The sequence below is a fragment of the Eptesicus fuscus genome, chromosome 13 (assembly GCF_027574615.1).
Source record: "Eptesicus fuscus isolate TK198812 chromosome 13, DD_ASM_mEF_20220401, whole genome shotgun sequence".
Classification (NCBI taxonomy): domain Eukaryota; kingdom Metazoa; phylum Chordata; class Mammalia; order Chiroptera; family Vespertilionidae; genus Eptesicus; species Eptesicus fuscus.
The window spans coordinates 357501-372161 of NC_072485.1; the positions used below are offsets into that span (position 1 = coordinate 357501).

At 53.6% G+C, this 14661-nt stretch overlaps 1 protein-coding gene across 4 annotated transcripts in view; it reads right to left on the bottom strand.

Moving 5' to 3' along the window:
* The window catches only part of POU2F3 (POU class 2 homeobox 3), a 93012-nt gene that overhangs the window by 45306 nt on the left and 33045 nt on the right, over positions 1–14661 (bottom strand). For all 4 annotated transcript variants that reach the window (XR_008557974.1, XM_054725365.1, XM_054725363.1 and 1 more), the window contains exon 3: positions 11940–11974. Coding sequence is in view for 3 of the 4 variants with exons in the window: in XM_054725365.1 (XP_054581340.1) it covers positions 11940–11974 (35 nt within the window). In the remaining variant the exon portion in view is untranslated. The remainder of the gene's footprint in view (positions 1–11939; positions 11975–14661) is intronic.

Below are 14661 nucleotides of genomic sequence, written 5' to 3' on the forward strand. Positions count from 1 at the left end.
GGGTCTTAGAAAACACTGCCTTTCCCGTAGCATCTGCCGCCCATGCAAATGGGTACAAGCCCAGCTCAGCAGCCGCACAGGGAGAGAGAGGAGGACAAAACGATGGGTTCTCATTCCTCAGAAAATACCAGGAGCCAATGTTTATCGTTGGTCACTGCATATCAGAGACTATTCTAAATTATAGACCTTCGTTCTAACCCATCCGTTCGCCGCGCCGGGAAGCAGACACAGGCACAATCCCGTCACGACAACTGTGGGTGTGTCATCGAACTACTCGGGGGAAACCCCCCTGAGAAGGGGCCTCTCATCACACCGGCTCCCTCGGCCTAAAACCCTAAAACGCGCTGTGTGCTGCCTGTCCCCAGCCCTGCCCCGGCGGAGGCAGGAGGCCGCGCGGGCTCACACCTGTGCTCCGACACTTCCTTCTGAGGGCAGAGCCCGGTGTGTTGTTTCTGAGTGCCCTGCCCAGGGCCAGGGCCGCCTCCACCTCCCACTGCCTGGCATTTCTAGGTCCCTGCCTCCTGGCAGACGTGACCCACCTCCCTGGGGGTCTGGGGTGACAGCAAGGGGCATGGCTTCTGAGTCTGGGGGGTGTTTCTAGCTTTCAGTACTTTGCACTTGCTGGGCTGAGGGCAGGCCCCTGCGAGGCAGCAGACGTACAGCTAGGAAACGCGGCTCACCCACTCACCCTCCGCGGGCCCCTCAGTGGTATTGCTGGACATTCATGTCCCTAAACAGCCTGCGTAGCGTCACATGAGCCGAGGACCCAGCTCCATTTTCCCCACGAGCACAGAGTATCTTTTGAAGACTTTTAATACCCACTGACTTTTTTTTCAGGAATGCCATTTTCTTTGTCAACTGAGGAAATATGATTACATTTTTACTTTGTTGGAGGTTTACCAAGAGTTAACACTTTGGGAAATTATGGCTTTTGAACTGCCCATCGAGATCCCAGTCAGTCTGTAAGTGTGTCTGTCTTCATGTCGGCAGAAGGTCCCACCATCTGGTTAAACCTCAACGGAAAGTGTGTGCTCAGGACTCTGACTTGCTGAATTGAAGTACATGTTATTTTATTTTAAATTACTGTTTGTTCTCTTTTTATGCCAATTAGAGAATCTCACTGATTTTTATTTGTTTTCTCTAAATTTCATTCCAGGATATTAAAGAGGCTTTACAGAACCCTGTTGCAAGGGGCATCTGGGAAGGCCAAGAACCACAGGGTTAGAAGGAATGGGGGAGGGGGATGGCTTGGCTCCTCCGGGACCTGCTGTTGGCTAGAAGGGTCTCCCCCTGAACCCAGGGATGTAGGTGATCTGGAGGAGGCCTCTGAGCTTATATCCAACCACGCGCCCCTGCAGCCATATCTGTCACTGCTGGGCCTATTTTTCAACTGTGTTTGGTACAGTGGGGGGGAAGGAAGGAGATTATGAATTCACACCCTAAAATCCAACCCCACTGCTCCTCATCTCCTCTCCCTCTCAGCCCTCCTGCCCCCAAATATCCCTGCCTCTGCCTGGAAGGTGGAGCCACAGCTGGACCCTGTGGCAAAGAGAAGCCAGCCGAGGGCCCAGCGTCTCCCGTCCTCACCCTCATCCTCATCCTCAGGCCTCTCACAGGGACTGTGCCGAGCCTCCTGGCTCCAAGCCCACCGCCTGCCGGACTCCCCTCGCCTCACTGAGCGGGCCGTGGCCATCGTCAGGGCGCAGGGCCCTTCCGGTCCTGCGCGGCCTTTGCTGGGTGTTCTCCCCCTAGCGGGGTGCCCTGTGGCCAGGGAGCATGCGCTAGTCCCCGCTGACTCCTCACTAACTGGCTCACTGCAGATCCGTGAACTAAAGGCAAATGCCCTCAGGTAATTCCTCCCTGCCCTCTACCCCTCAGCTGCTCCGGGCGGTGGGGGCGGGGTGAGGGCAGAGGGAGCTCACCCTGCCAACACTCAGGCCCTCCCCTGCAGCGCCCCCGCCCGGACTCCCTGGAGCAGCCTCCTCATCACTGTGAGGCCGCAGAGCCTCTCCCGGGCTGCCTCCTGTTGATGTTTAGAGACAGCCGCTGAGCCAGCTCCACACTGCGAGTCCACACACAGCCAGGGAGCCACAGTAGTTCCCGTTTTAAAACATGAAGGAACATCCCATCTTTTTTATGGCTCCGTGCTCTAAGGGGCACATGGGGGCAACTGTAAACCTACTTTGCCCCACCCTGACATGTTCTAGACCATAGTCTGAGAGGGACTCCCGCTCCCGCTCACTCACTCACCTGACCGTGGGATAAGTATCGTATTCTCCCCACTTTACAGATGAGGAGAACAAGGGACAAGAAGCTCAAGTCCTTGCCCAAGGTCACCCAGCAGGTGGTGCCAAGCCCCGCCCACACGCAGGCAGTCTAGCCGCAGGCCGCACACTGACCTCGCTGCTAGGCCCTCTCCTGGGCACTGCGCAGGCCTCTCCTGCACCGGGCTGTCCCCCCGCCCCCCGCTCCCAATGCACCCATTACATGACGCCAGTCATGCTTGAAAACGCTCCCTACTGACCACAAGGCAGCATTCTTTGCTGGGCATTTAAAGTTCATCACCTGGTCCCACCCACAGCTCAGCCTCGCCTTCCACCATCGCAGGAGGCTGAGCGCCGCCCAGCTCCCCGCAGCCGCGCCCTCACACAGGAGCCTCTCGCTGCCTCCAGTGCCTGGCAGTCTTGCTGCCCCTCTCTGCCCGTCAACCCCCCACCCCACCCCGACTTCTCTGCTGTCACCCGTTTTGGACGCCGTCTCTTCAGCGATGTCCTCAGCAGAACCCAGAGCTCAGTGCTCTGAACACCTCCCAGGCTCACTGCACAGCATTGCCGTTCCCCGTCTTACAAAGGCTCCCTCTGTCCAGACTTGGGGTAACCAGACACCCGAAGCCCCTCATGTTGCCTGCTAGGTCCTTCTGTCTCTGTCCCTAAATTCCAGATGTTTCTTTCCACGGGGGCACACAGGGGCCTGCGTGCTGGGCAGCGTCCACGTTGCCTACTTCCCTCACGCTCCCGTCTCGGGGGGACAGACACCCCTCATGTCTCCGCAAATGAAAACCCAGTGAGCGGAGAGGCAAGTCAACGACGCAGCAGGACACGGCAGGAGGAAGTGGGGCCACAGCCTGCACTAAGTCAGCTCATGTTCCCCTTGGGGAAACCGAGGCACAGGGAGACGAAGGCAGCCGCGACCCAGGGCGGAGGAGCACGGGCCCTGGGACGCTGACTTCCTGGCCAGAGGTCGGTCCTTCTTCATCGCCTCCCAACCCTGTCTTCTCTCTCTGGAGGCTGGGGGGTGTCCCTGCTGTGATCACCCCGTTCTCCCCACAGGCTCAGGCGCTTCCTGGGGACCAACAAGTTAACAGGCTGAGCACGAGGCTGCCCGATGAGCCACCGCCCTCCTCATGCACCTTCGGGGCTGCAGTCTATCCCAGTCCCACCAGCTCCCAGTCCCAACAGCTCCCAGTCCCACCAGCTCCCAGTCCCACCATCTCCCAGTCCCACCAGCTCCCAGTCCCAGTCCCACCAGCTCCCAGTCCCACCAGCTCCCAGTCCCAGTCCCACCAGCTCCCAGTCCCACCAGCTCCCAGTCCCACCAGCTCCCAGTCACACCAGCTCCCAGTCCCAGTCCCACCAGCTCCCAGTCCCACCAGCTCCCAGTCCCACCAGCTCCCAGTCCCAGTCCCACCAGCTCCCAGTCCCACCAGCTCCCAGTCCCACCAGCTCCCAGTCCCACCAGCTCCCAGTCCCAGTCCCACCAGCTCCCAGTCACACCAGCACCCAGTCCCACCAGCTCCCAGTCCCACCAGCTCCCAGTCCCACCAGCTCCCAGTCCCACTAGCTCCCAGTCCCAGTCCCAGTCCCACCAGCTCCCAGTCCCACCAGCTCCCAGTCCCACCAACTCCCAGTGCCACCAGCTCCCAGTCACACCAGCTCCCAGTCCCAGTCACACCAGCTCCCAGTCCCACCAACTCCCAGTCCCACCAGCTCCCAGTCCCAGTCACACCAGCTCCCAGTCCCACCAGCTCCCAGTCCCACCAGCTCCCAGTCCCACCAGCTCCCAGTCCCACCAGCTCCCAGCCCCACCAGCTCCCAGTCCCACCAGCTCCCAGTCCCACCAGCTCCCAGTCCCAGTCCCACCAGCTCCCAGTCCCACCAGCTCCCAGTCCCACCAGCTCCCAGTCCCAGTCCCACCAGCTCCCAGTCCCACCAGCTCCCAGTCCCACCAGCTCCCAGTCCCACCAGCTCCCAGTCCCACCAGCTCCCAGTCCCACCAGCTCCCAGTCCCACCAGCTCCCAGCCCCACCAGCTCCCAGTCCCACCAGCTCCCAGTCCCACCAGCTCCCAGTCCCACCAGCTCCCAGTCCCACCAGCTCCCAGTCCCACCAGCTCCCAGTCCCACCAGCTCCCAGTCCACCAGCTCCCAGTCCCACCAGCTCCCAGTCCCACCAGCTCCCAGTCCCACTAGCTCCCAGTCCCAGTCCCAGTCCCACCAGCTCCCAGTCCCACCAGCTCCCAGTCCCACCAACTCCCAGTCCCACCAGCTCCCAGTCACACCAGCTCCCAGTCCCAGTCACACCAGCTCCCAGTCCCACCAACTCCCAGTCCCACCAGCTCCCAGTCCCAGTCACACCAGCTCCCAGTCCCACCAACTCCCAGTCCCACCAGCTCCCAGTCACACCAGCTCCCAGTCCCACCAGCTCCCAGTCACACCAGCTCCCAGTCCACCAGCTCCCAGTCCCACCAGCTCCCAGTCCACCAGCTCCCAGTCCCAGTCCCAAAAGCTCCCAGTCCCACCAACTCCCAGTCCCACCAGCTCCCTGTCCACCAGCTCCCAGTCCCACCAGCTCCCAGTCCACCAGCTCCCAGTCCCACCAGCTCCCAGTCCCACCAGCTCCCAGTCCCACCAGCTCCCAGTCCCAGTCACACCAGCTCCCAGTCCCACCAACTCCCAGTCCCACCAACTCCCAGTCCCACCAGCTCCCAGTCCCACCAGCTCCCAGTCCACCAGCTCCCAGTCCCACCAGCTCCCAGTCCCACCAGCTCCCAGTCCCACTAGCCCCCAGTCCCAGTCCCAGTCCCACCAGCTCCCAGTCCCACCAGCTCCCAGTCCCACCAACTTCCAGTGCCACCAGCTCTCAGTCACACCAGCTCCCAGTCCCAGTCACACCAGCTCCCAGTCCCACCAACTCCCAGTCCCACCAGCTCCCAGTCACACCAGCTCCCAGTCCCACCAACTCCTAGTCCCACCAGCTCCCAGTCACACCAGCTCCCAGTCCCACCAGCTCCCAGTCCCACCAGCTCCCAGTCCCACCAGCTCCCAGTCCCACCAGCTCCCAGTCCCAGTCCCACCAGCTCCCAGTCCCACCAGCTCTCAGTCCCACCAGCTCCCAGTCCCACCAGCTCCCAGTCCCACCAGCTTGCTGGGGCCTCAGCCAGGCTTCACCCGGGGCAGCGGCTCCTCCTTGCTCTCCCGTGTCTGCTAACAGTCAGGCCGCTCCTACACAACCTCTTCTCCTTCTCCCCACTCCCTCCCCCAGTGCTCACCCAATGCACGACCACTTGGGGGCCATCTTCCCTTCCCCACGGACACCCCCCTCCAGTCTACTTTTCTCTGCCTAACCAACGCCTACTCACCCTTCAGAGCGCGACACAAATATTCCTCCTCCATGAAGCCTGCCTGAGATTCCCATTTCCGTTTGACACCATGCTTTTTAAAATATGTGTGTGTGTGTGTGTGTGTGTGTGTGTGTGTGTGTGTGTGTGTGTTGATTTCAGAGGGGAAGGGAGAGGGAGAGATGGAAGCATCAATGATGAGAGAGAATCACTGATTGGCTGCCTCCTGGGTGCCCACTTGGGGATCAAGCCCGCAACCCGGGCCTGTGCCCTGACCGGGAATCAAACCTCCACCTCCTGGTTCCTAGGTCAGTGCTCAACCAATAGCCATGCCGGCCAGATGACACCATGCTTTTTACATATCTGTAGTAAGCGTGAGACGGTACTATACGTATTCACTCAAGGGTCTCTATCTCACCCTGCTGGTGTGGCTCAGTGGTTGAGCATCGGCCTGTGAACCAGGAGGTCGCTGGTTCGGTTCCCGGTCAGGGCACATGCCTGGGTTGTGCGCTTGATCCCCAGTGGGGGGCGTGCAGGAGGCAGCTGATGGATGATGTTTCTGACTCATCAATGTTTCTATCTCTCTCTCCATCTCCCTTCCTCTCTCTGTAAAAATAAATTTAAAAAACCATACCATTGAAATACTTTTCTTTTTTTAAAAAAAGAGTCTTTATTTCTCTTTTCCCTGCTCCCTCCCCTTCCCTTTCCCTCTCATTCTCCTCTTTCCCTAGCCCCATGCTTCATGCCGGACTGTGGCCTCCTCCAGGGCAGGGACCACATCTTAACTTTCTTTGTATTCCTACACCTGACATAGCACATTCCCCCCACCCAGCCCCAGTTTATCAAATACATTTATTCTGCGGCTGAGAAAACTCAGACCAAAACTACTAAGCGACCTGACCAAGGTCATCTAGCTGGTCAGTGGCAGGAACCGGACCAAAGCTAGGCTTCTGATTGTGCGCCCGAGCCTCGCCTCTCTCTGACTCATGCCAGGACCCTCAGCACGGCTCCTCTCGTCTCAGCTTAGCCTCCTCCCAGCAAACTGCAGGCCTTCTGCTCCCGACACGTTCCCTGTCCCCGCTGCACCCAGGCCTCCCATTGGCCGCTAACCCTAAGAGAAAGTATTTTCTCTCCTCTCCACCCTTCTCTTCACACATCCACATCCATCCACCCTGTGATCCATCCAGCGCTGCCTAACCCCACCCAAGTCCCCCCCTGACTAACCCCAACCCCCCAACCCAATTTCCTGGAAGGCGCCAGGCCCGCGCCTGCACTGTCCCGCTGAGCGCGGCCACTGATAGATCCTCCCCTCCCCCAACTGATGGACGGAGCATGACGTCAACTCCACCTGCAGCCGGACATTCCTGAACACCTTATATGGACTGTACATTGAACCACCAATCAGCACCTGCCATATACCCTAAGCCCCCAATTCCTAAATCCCTAGGCCCCTAACCATGTGCCTCACATGAAACCACCAATCAGCTTGTGCTGAGTGCCCTAAGCCCCGTCCCCTCTTCTCCCCTTAAAAGGCACTCTCACCCCGGCAAGCTCGCGCTCTCTCTCTCTCTCTCTCTCTCTCTCTCTCTCTCTCTCTTCCCTTTCCCCCTCTGGAAGGCGGCCGGCAGGGTGATCGCCAATAAAGCCTGTGTCCTGGTATCCCACGGTCTCCGGCCCTCTGTTTCATCTTTCATCATGGTGCTGAACCTGGGTGAGCATGGACTATCCTCGAACCTAGCCCCGAGCTTCTGACTCCTGCTCTGGCTCTGCTGGGCGGCATGGTTCTGAGTCGATTGGCCTGCTCAGAACACTCCTCAAACCCTGCCGTACCAGGACACGTGGGAATCTCATCGCTTCCTTCTAACCGGTAGGCTTCAGGGATTTTCCCAACCGCCCCCCCCCCAGTTCCCTTGACCTGGAAGGGCCTTGGAGTTTTCCCGAAATCTTGGCTTCACGTCTTCTCGAAAGCCCAGGTGCCTGGCCGGGAAAACTCTGCTCGTCTCTACAGGAAAGGTATCGGGGTGACGACCTTGGAACCTTCTCTCGCCTCTCTCTGTCTCTCTCTCTCTCTCTCTCTCTCTCTCTCTCTCTCGTTGGTTGAGGGAGAAGAAGGACGCTTCTTCTTTCCTCCCCAACTTCTCGGTGGCCCTTCCCTCCGGTCATGGGAACCCCTCAATCCAAACCCTCTCGTAACCTCAAAGAAGCTCTACCTGGCCACAATATAAACTCAACAATGTCTCTCTGTGGCCTGGAAATTCCAATTTCCTCCGAGATCTAGATGATTTTGCCACCGGATTGGAAAGCGTTTGAGATTCCTACGAACAGGCTTCCCCCCTCTCCCCCGATCCTGCTCTCCCCCCTCGCTTGATCCTCCTCACAAAGTCCTCTTTGCCCTCTCAAACCCCTTTCCCTGTCTTCTGACTCTTCCAACCCAGCGGATGGTTTCTCTCCACGTGTCTCACTCCCGCCACCTCCTTACAACCCTAAACCTGCCCCTCTCTGACTAAGCACTCTTTTTCCCAGGTCAGCGCCGCCGGAGTGGAGTGCAGGAGTCCTTGGAGGACTCGGAGGACGTTTAGCTTTTTTTTTCCTTTACACTCACTGGTCCCGCCAACTGACCGGCATCAGCAGCGGTGGCGGTGGCCGCATTTACAGGCCCTTCCTCTCCCTCAGGGTGTTCGCTTCCTGAGCCTCAGTCTCCCTGAAATGTCCCTCCTGGTCCTGCCCTCATTATGGGAGGCAGGATGGGGCATTTCTACCTCTGAGAATTCTAACACCTCCCCACCCCCACCCCAGCCTTCCCCTGTGCTCTCCGCCTTATCTCCGCTCCTGTGGCCTCCAGCTAACGAATTCACAGGTGGCTGACCATTTCCCTTCTCACTTTCTGATCCTTCTCAAATTGAAAACCGCCTAGGCTCTTTCTCTTCAGACCCTCTTAACCAGCAGCCGTCTTCTCCCCAGTCCCTGAGCCCAAATCCTGAGAACCTGAGCTCTAAAACAGCCTTTCCATCTAACACTCATTCTCAGGCCCAAAGACTGCCTTCCTCAACAGATTCTTCTACTCTCGTGTCCACTCTACCCCTGAGGGAGGCAGCAGGAACTGAGGGCACACTCTTTGAGTCCATGTCCCATTCTCTATGTCCAGCCTCACAGATTGAGAGGCATCTCAGGTTTCTTTTTCCACTGACCTGACCACCTTTACTTCCCGACATACGCCGCAACTGCAGGTCCACAAACCCCTCAAAAAGATCTCGTTAACCTGACCTTTAAGGTCTTTAATAATAGAGACAAGGAGACCCAAATCCAAAACCAAAGACGAGATCAGGCCAAGGCAGAGGCCCCTTAGGAGACCTTCCAGCTCCTAGCCACCGCTCTCACGAACCCCAAACCGAGTGCCGGTCCTCCAACTGCAGGTAAGTCAGGGGCTAAGCCTCCTCCGGGCCCATGCTTCAATTGCAGCAAGGAAGGACACTGCGCCAAGTCCTGCTCAAACCCAAGACCCCCGCCTGGGCCCTGCCCAAGGTGTGGAAGGGAAGGCCACTGGAACTCAGACTGTAGTCTGGCTCCTGTCTGGCCTCAGCCAGTCCAGCATGGCCGCCCTCTGGATCCGGTTTGAAGCTCCCAGACCTCCTGGGACTGGCCACCGAAGAAGCTGCCAGGCCCTGACAGGGCCCCACAGACTTCCATCACCAGGACAGAGCCTCGGGGAACGACTGTGGTGGCAGGTAAGCCCATCTCCTTTTTAATTGACACTGGGGCCACTTATTCTGCCCTCCCTGAATTCACTGGGACCCTTGTCCACTCCTCAGTCTCTATTATGGGGGTTGACGGATTAGTCTCACAGCCATTAGCCACCTCACGTCTACACTGCATCTTACTAAATTCCCCCATTCACTCTTTTCTCATTCTACCTCGGTGCCCGGCCAGGGCTACCATGCATCCCCTCATAAAGCCCAGTTGTCCCAAACCACAGTCACCTACCTCAGTTTCACTCTCTCACCCCACAAGGCCGAGCCATTCCTTGGACTGTAAACGCCTTATCTCCTATCTCCTCTATGACCATTATCTGTAGGAAGAATGCGCCGGTTTGGGACTCAAGTGCTAGAGGCCTGGCTAGCCTGGGAACGGGCTGCGGAGCCTGCTCCCTCCTTCGCTGCCTTTTCTAGCGCACAATACTGAAACATTGATTGCTAGACATGTTTAGAAATACTTAATAGAAGGTCTGAGGCATGGTTATGCATTTTTGAAGGGCATAGAAGGAAGGTTTGAAGGCTAATTTGAAATTGTGAAGGTTTTTGTGAAGGTTGTGCATGTGATGAGATGGAGAAGAGAAAGAAAGATAAAAAGAAAGAAAGAAGTTACTCTGAGCAAGAAAGTGAGGCTTCAGTCTCCAAGCCTGGCAGGACAAGGTTGCTAGATACTTCTTAAGCTAAACCAGAATATTCAGTGTCTAACCTCTCATCCAACCATCCGGGTCCCTGGCTCTCACTACTCCTTTCCTTCCCTTTCCCTCCCACTTTTACTGCAACACAATCTCAATCACTCATCTGTCACCCCTCATTGGTAGCGCCATGGTGACCACCCTCTAAAAGGAATCTCATACCATTTAGCCCACCTCTTCTCCTTACAACTTTCAGCTTGTCTCCATGATCAGGGATTTTTCTTCCTCTGTGGGGAAAACACATACATCTGTCTCCCCATCAGCTGGACAGGAGTCTGTACTCTCATCCATCTCTCACCCAATGTAGATGCAGCCCCAATAATCAGTCTTTACCTGTCCCGTAACCCATCATATCTGACACAAAAGGGCAGTCCAGATCATCCCTCTCCTCCTAACCCTCAGCATCACAGCAGGAGTTGGAACTGCCACAGGGAGCTTAACCACTGCTCTACACATACTTTGAAACCCTGTCTCAGGACCTACAAGAAACCTGTGGATGCCCAGCAAGGGGCAAAACTGGGAAAACAAGAACCTCACCCCCAGGGTAACCTACTCCTTTCCCCCTAAAAATAACATCTAGGTCTCAGTTGTCTTTCAGCTCCAGGCCCAGAAAAGCAGCAAAACCAGACAAGTGACGCTGTGGCAGCCTCAGGACCAGCTTTTACCTCCCAAGTGACTCAACAGGATCGCTCTCGAGACTTCACCAACCAGTCCCTTGGGGAAATCATGCTGCTGCACTCCTCGTCCAGCCACCCATCATTAGGCCAACTGGTGTCTGTTTCTTTACGCCCTGTCTCATGCGCTGTTTCACTAGTTTCTTGCAGAACAGAATGCAGGCGTTCGCCAACCAGAAGGTGGGAGAGATCCATCTGGCACTGAATTCAGAACCTAACACCAGAATCCTTGAGACCCCGAGTAGACGCCCCTAACGACTCCCCCTCTCAGCAGGAAGTAGCTATGGAAGATGGACCCTCATCCCCTGACCCTGCCTGGACTCTCAATTTTTTTAATATTAGCAAAAGCCTAGAATGATAGATCCTCCCTTCCCCCAACTGATGGACAGAGCATGACGTAAACTCTACCTGCAGCCGGACATTCCTGAACACCTTATATGGACTGTACATTGAACCACCAATCAGCACCTGCCATATACCCTAAGCCCCCGATTCCTAATTCCCTAGGCCCCTAACCATGTACTTACATGAAACCACCAATCAGCTTGTGCTGAGTGCCCTAAGCCCCATCCCCTCTTTTCCTCCCCTTAAAAGGCACTCTCACCCCAGCAAGCTCTCTCTCAAGCTCTCTCTCTCTCTCTCTCTCTCTCTTTCTCTCTCTTCCCTTTCCCCCTCTGGAAGGCGGCCGGCAGGGTGATCTCCAATAAAGCCTGTGTCCTGGTATCCCATGGTCTCCGGCCCTCTATTTAATCTTTTAGCCACTCTCTCCCTCCGAGCTCTCGGTGCCTGTTTCCCCTCCTCGTCCACTATCTCCTTCCTGCAGACCAGGAATTCCATGAGAAATCCAGGTACCGCGCACTCGGCACCCCCATAAATTCCCCCCCACACGTCAGACGGTGCAAACAAGCGCGGCCAGGAGGCGACTCGGGGAGCTCTGCCGGGAAAGAGCTGCGTCTTGGACTCTGGACGCCGTCCGGCTCGCAGTCCCTTCTAAGAGGCGCTGCGGGGTCCGCGCTCTTTTGAGGGGACAGTGAGAGAGGCCCAGACACTGGGTTCCGGGTGGCAGTGGAAGCCCTTTAAATGCCCCTTCCAATCTTCAAATGTAGGGTCTGTGAATAAACACTTAATCTTTTTGGTTTCTCCCACATCGGGCGTAGTGACACTGAGCCCCAAATTAATTGAATTAAGTTTTGTTTTGAAAGTCCTTACCTGCCTGTTGAAATCCAGGCTGTTTCGGTCATTTCCTGGAAGAGATAGAACGAGTGTTAGTTGCCAGCAGGATCGGAGGAGACCGAAGGTTAGAGGAAAAACAGGGTGTTGAGAGAAGCTTCTTTATTTTTAAAAGAACACCCACTTTCCTGTGATCAGGACCTCCTGCTTATCCTGTTTCCCAGAAAGGTCTTCAGAACATTCCCTCCAGAACGGCTGACAACCAGGGAGCAAGGGGACTGGCGGGCCAAGGTCACAGAGCGCAGTCAGAGCCTTCGGGCCAGAGGGGCCGAGGCGCTCCCTGAGACAGAAGCCGCCGTCCTGGGACGGTGGGCAGAGAAGCAGCAGCCAGGCCCCCCGCAGGGGCTGCCACAGGCAGAAGTCCTCCCACACCCCAGCCCCCAGGGGAACGCCGGCTGAGTCGTGGCAGGCAGACAGGGGCAGTCCTGTGTCTCTCCACCCCCCACTTCCCTCTCTTGCCTTGTTCATCTTTTTCCTTTTGTAATAAAAGTTAAATATGTGCTGAATAAAGAAAACTTCTGGTACAGAAAAAGTATACAGTCGCAAGAAAATCACTCTGTTGAGAGGCAACTGTAATTAATATTTTGTATATATTATGGTTGTTTTTATGCTTCTTTTTCTCATTGATAAATACTAGTCTGTATTGATTATTACCATGAGTTTCTAGTAAGCATCACACATATTTCTCCTATACCATTAAGGAGCATTAAAAATATTTCCCTGTGGCCCGGCCAGCGTGGCTCAGGGGTTGAACATCAACCTATGAAGCAGGAGATCGCAGTTCGATTCCCGGTCAGGACACATGCCCAGGTTGTAAGCTTGATCCCCAGTGTGGGGCGTGCAGGAGGCAGCTGATCAATGATTCTCTCTCATTATTGATGTTTCTATCTCTCTCTCCCTTCCTCTCTGAAATCAATAAAAATATTTAAAAAAATATTTAGCTATGCTTGCACACATAATTTTTAATGGCTACATAATATTCCATCCTGTAGACATACCATAATTTGCTCAAACATAGAGCTATTGTTTGGAAATCATTTCTATTCTTTGCTGTAATAAACTTTTTTATGCACATAGCTTTCTAGTGCAGGAGCAGCCAAACAACCTTCCTTATAAAGCCAAGGAAAATAACTATTTATTCTGGACAAGAAAAAGCTAAAGAACTTTACCATCACTGAGTCAGTATTACAAAAACACGTTAAAAATAATTTAAGAAGAAAAAATTTAAAAATGAATAATAAAGCTACAATAAGTAGATACCTGTCAATAATTACTTTAAATGTTGGTGAAATAAATGCTCCAATCACAAGACATCACGGGGCTAATTAGATCAGAAAACAAGCCTAATACATTTGTCGCCTACAAGAGACCCACTTCAGATTAAAAGACACTCACAGACTGAAAGTAGAGGGATAAAAAATATTTTTTATGAAAATAGAAAAAAAGATGGGGCAGCAATACTTATATTAGACAAAATAGACTTTAAAACAAAGGCAATAACAAGAGATGAAGACAGACATTTTATAGTGATAATGGTATCAACCCAACAAGAAGATATAACCCTTGTAAATATTTAGGCACCCACCATAGGAGCACCTAAATACATAAAACAAATACTGGTGGACACAAAGAGTAAGACAATAATGGCAGGGGACTTTAACACCCTGTCAAAGTCCACGGACAGAAAATCAAGAAGGAAAGAGTGGCCTTAAATAGCACATTAGACCAGGTGGATTTAATTGATATTATTGGAACAATTCATGCCAAAGTAGTAGAATATAAATAAATTCTTTTCAAGTGCACATGGAAACCATTCCAGACTAGACACATGTTAGGTCACAAAATTGTCTCAACAAACTTGAGAAGATCAAAATCAGATTAAGCATCTTTTCCAATCACAATGATATGAAACTAGAAATCAATAACAAAACTGAAAAACACATTGAGGCCAAATAGCATGCTACTAAACAATAAATATGTAAACAACAAGATCAAGGAGGAAATCAAAAGATACATTGAAACAAATAAAAATGAAAACAAAATAACTCAAAACTTATGGGACATAGCCAAAGTAGTTCTAAGAGGGAAAGTCATAGCAATACAGGCCTACCTTAAGAAATAAGAAACATCTCAAATAAACCATCTAATCTTCCACCTACAGGAGCTAGAAAAATAATAACAAACAAAGCCAAAGTGACTAGAAGAAAAGAGAGAATAAAGATCAGAGTGGAAGTAAAGAAAACATATTCTAAAGAACAATACAAAAGATCAATTAGCCTGGCCAGTGTGGCTCAGTGGTTGGGCATCTACCTATGAATCAGGAGGTCATGGTTTGATTCCTGTTCAGGGCACGTGCCCAGGTTGTGGGCTTGATCCCCACTGTTCAGAAGGCAGCTGAACAATGGTTCTCACTCATTATTGATGTTTCTATCTCTCTCTCCCTCTCCCTTCCTCTCTGAAATGAGTAAAACTATATATATTTTAAAAATTTTAAAGAAAGATCAATGAAACCAAGAGCTAGTTCTCTTAAAAGATAAACAAGATTGATATTTATTGAACCAGACTCATCAAGAAAAAAAGAGAGAGAAACCAAATAAACAAAATCAGAAATGAAAGAGGAATAGTGACAACTAACACCACAGAAATACAAAAAACTATAGGAAAATTCTACAAACAATTAAATGCCGACAAACTAGACAAT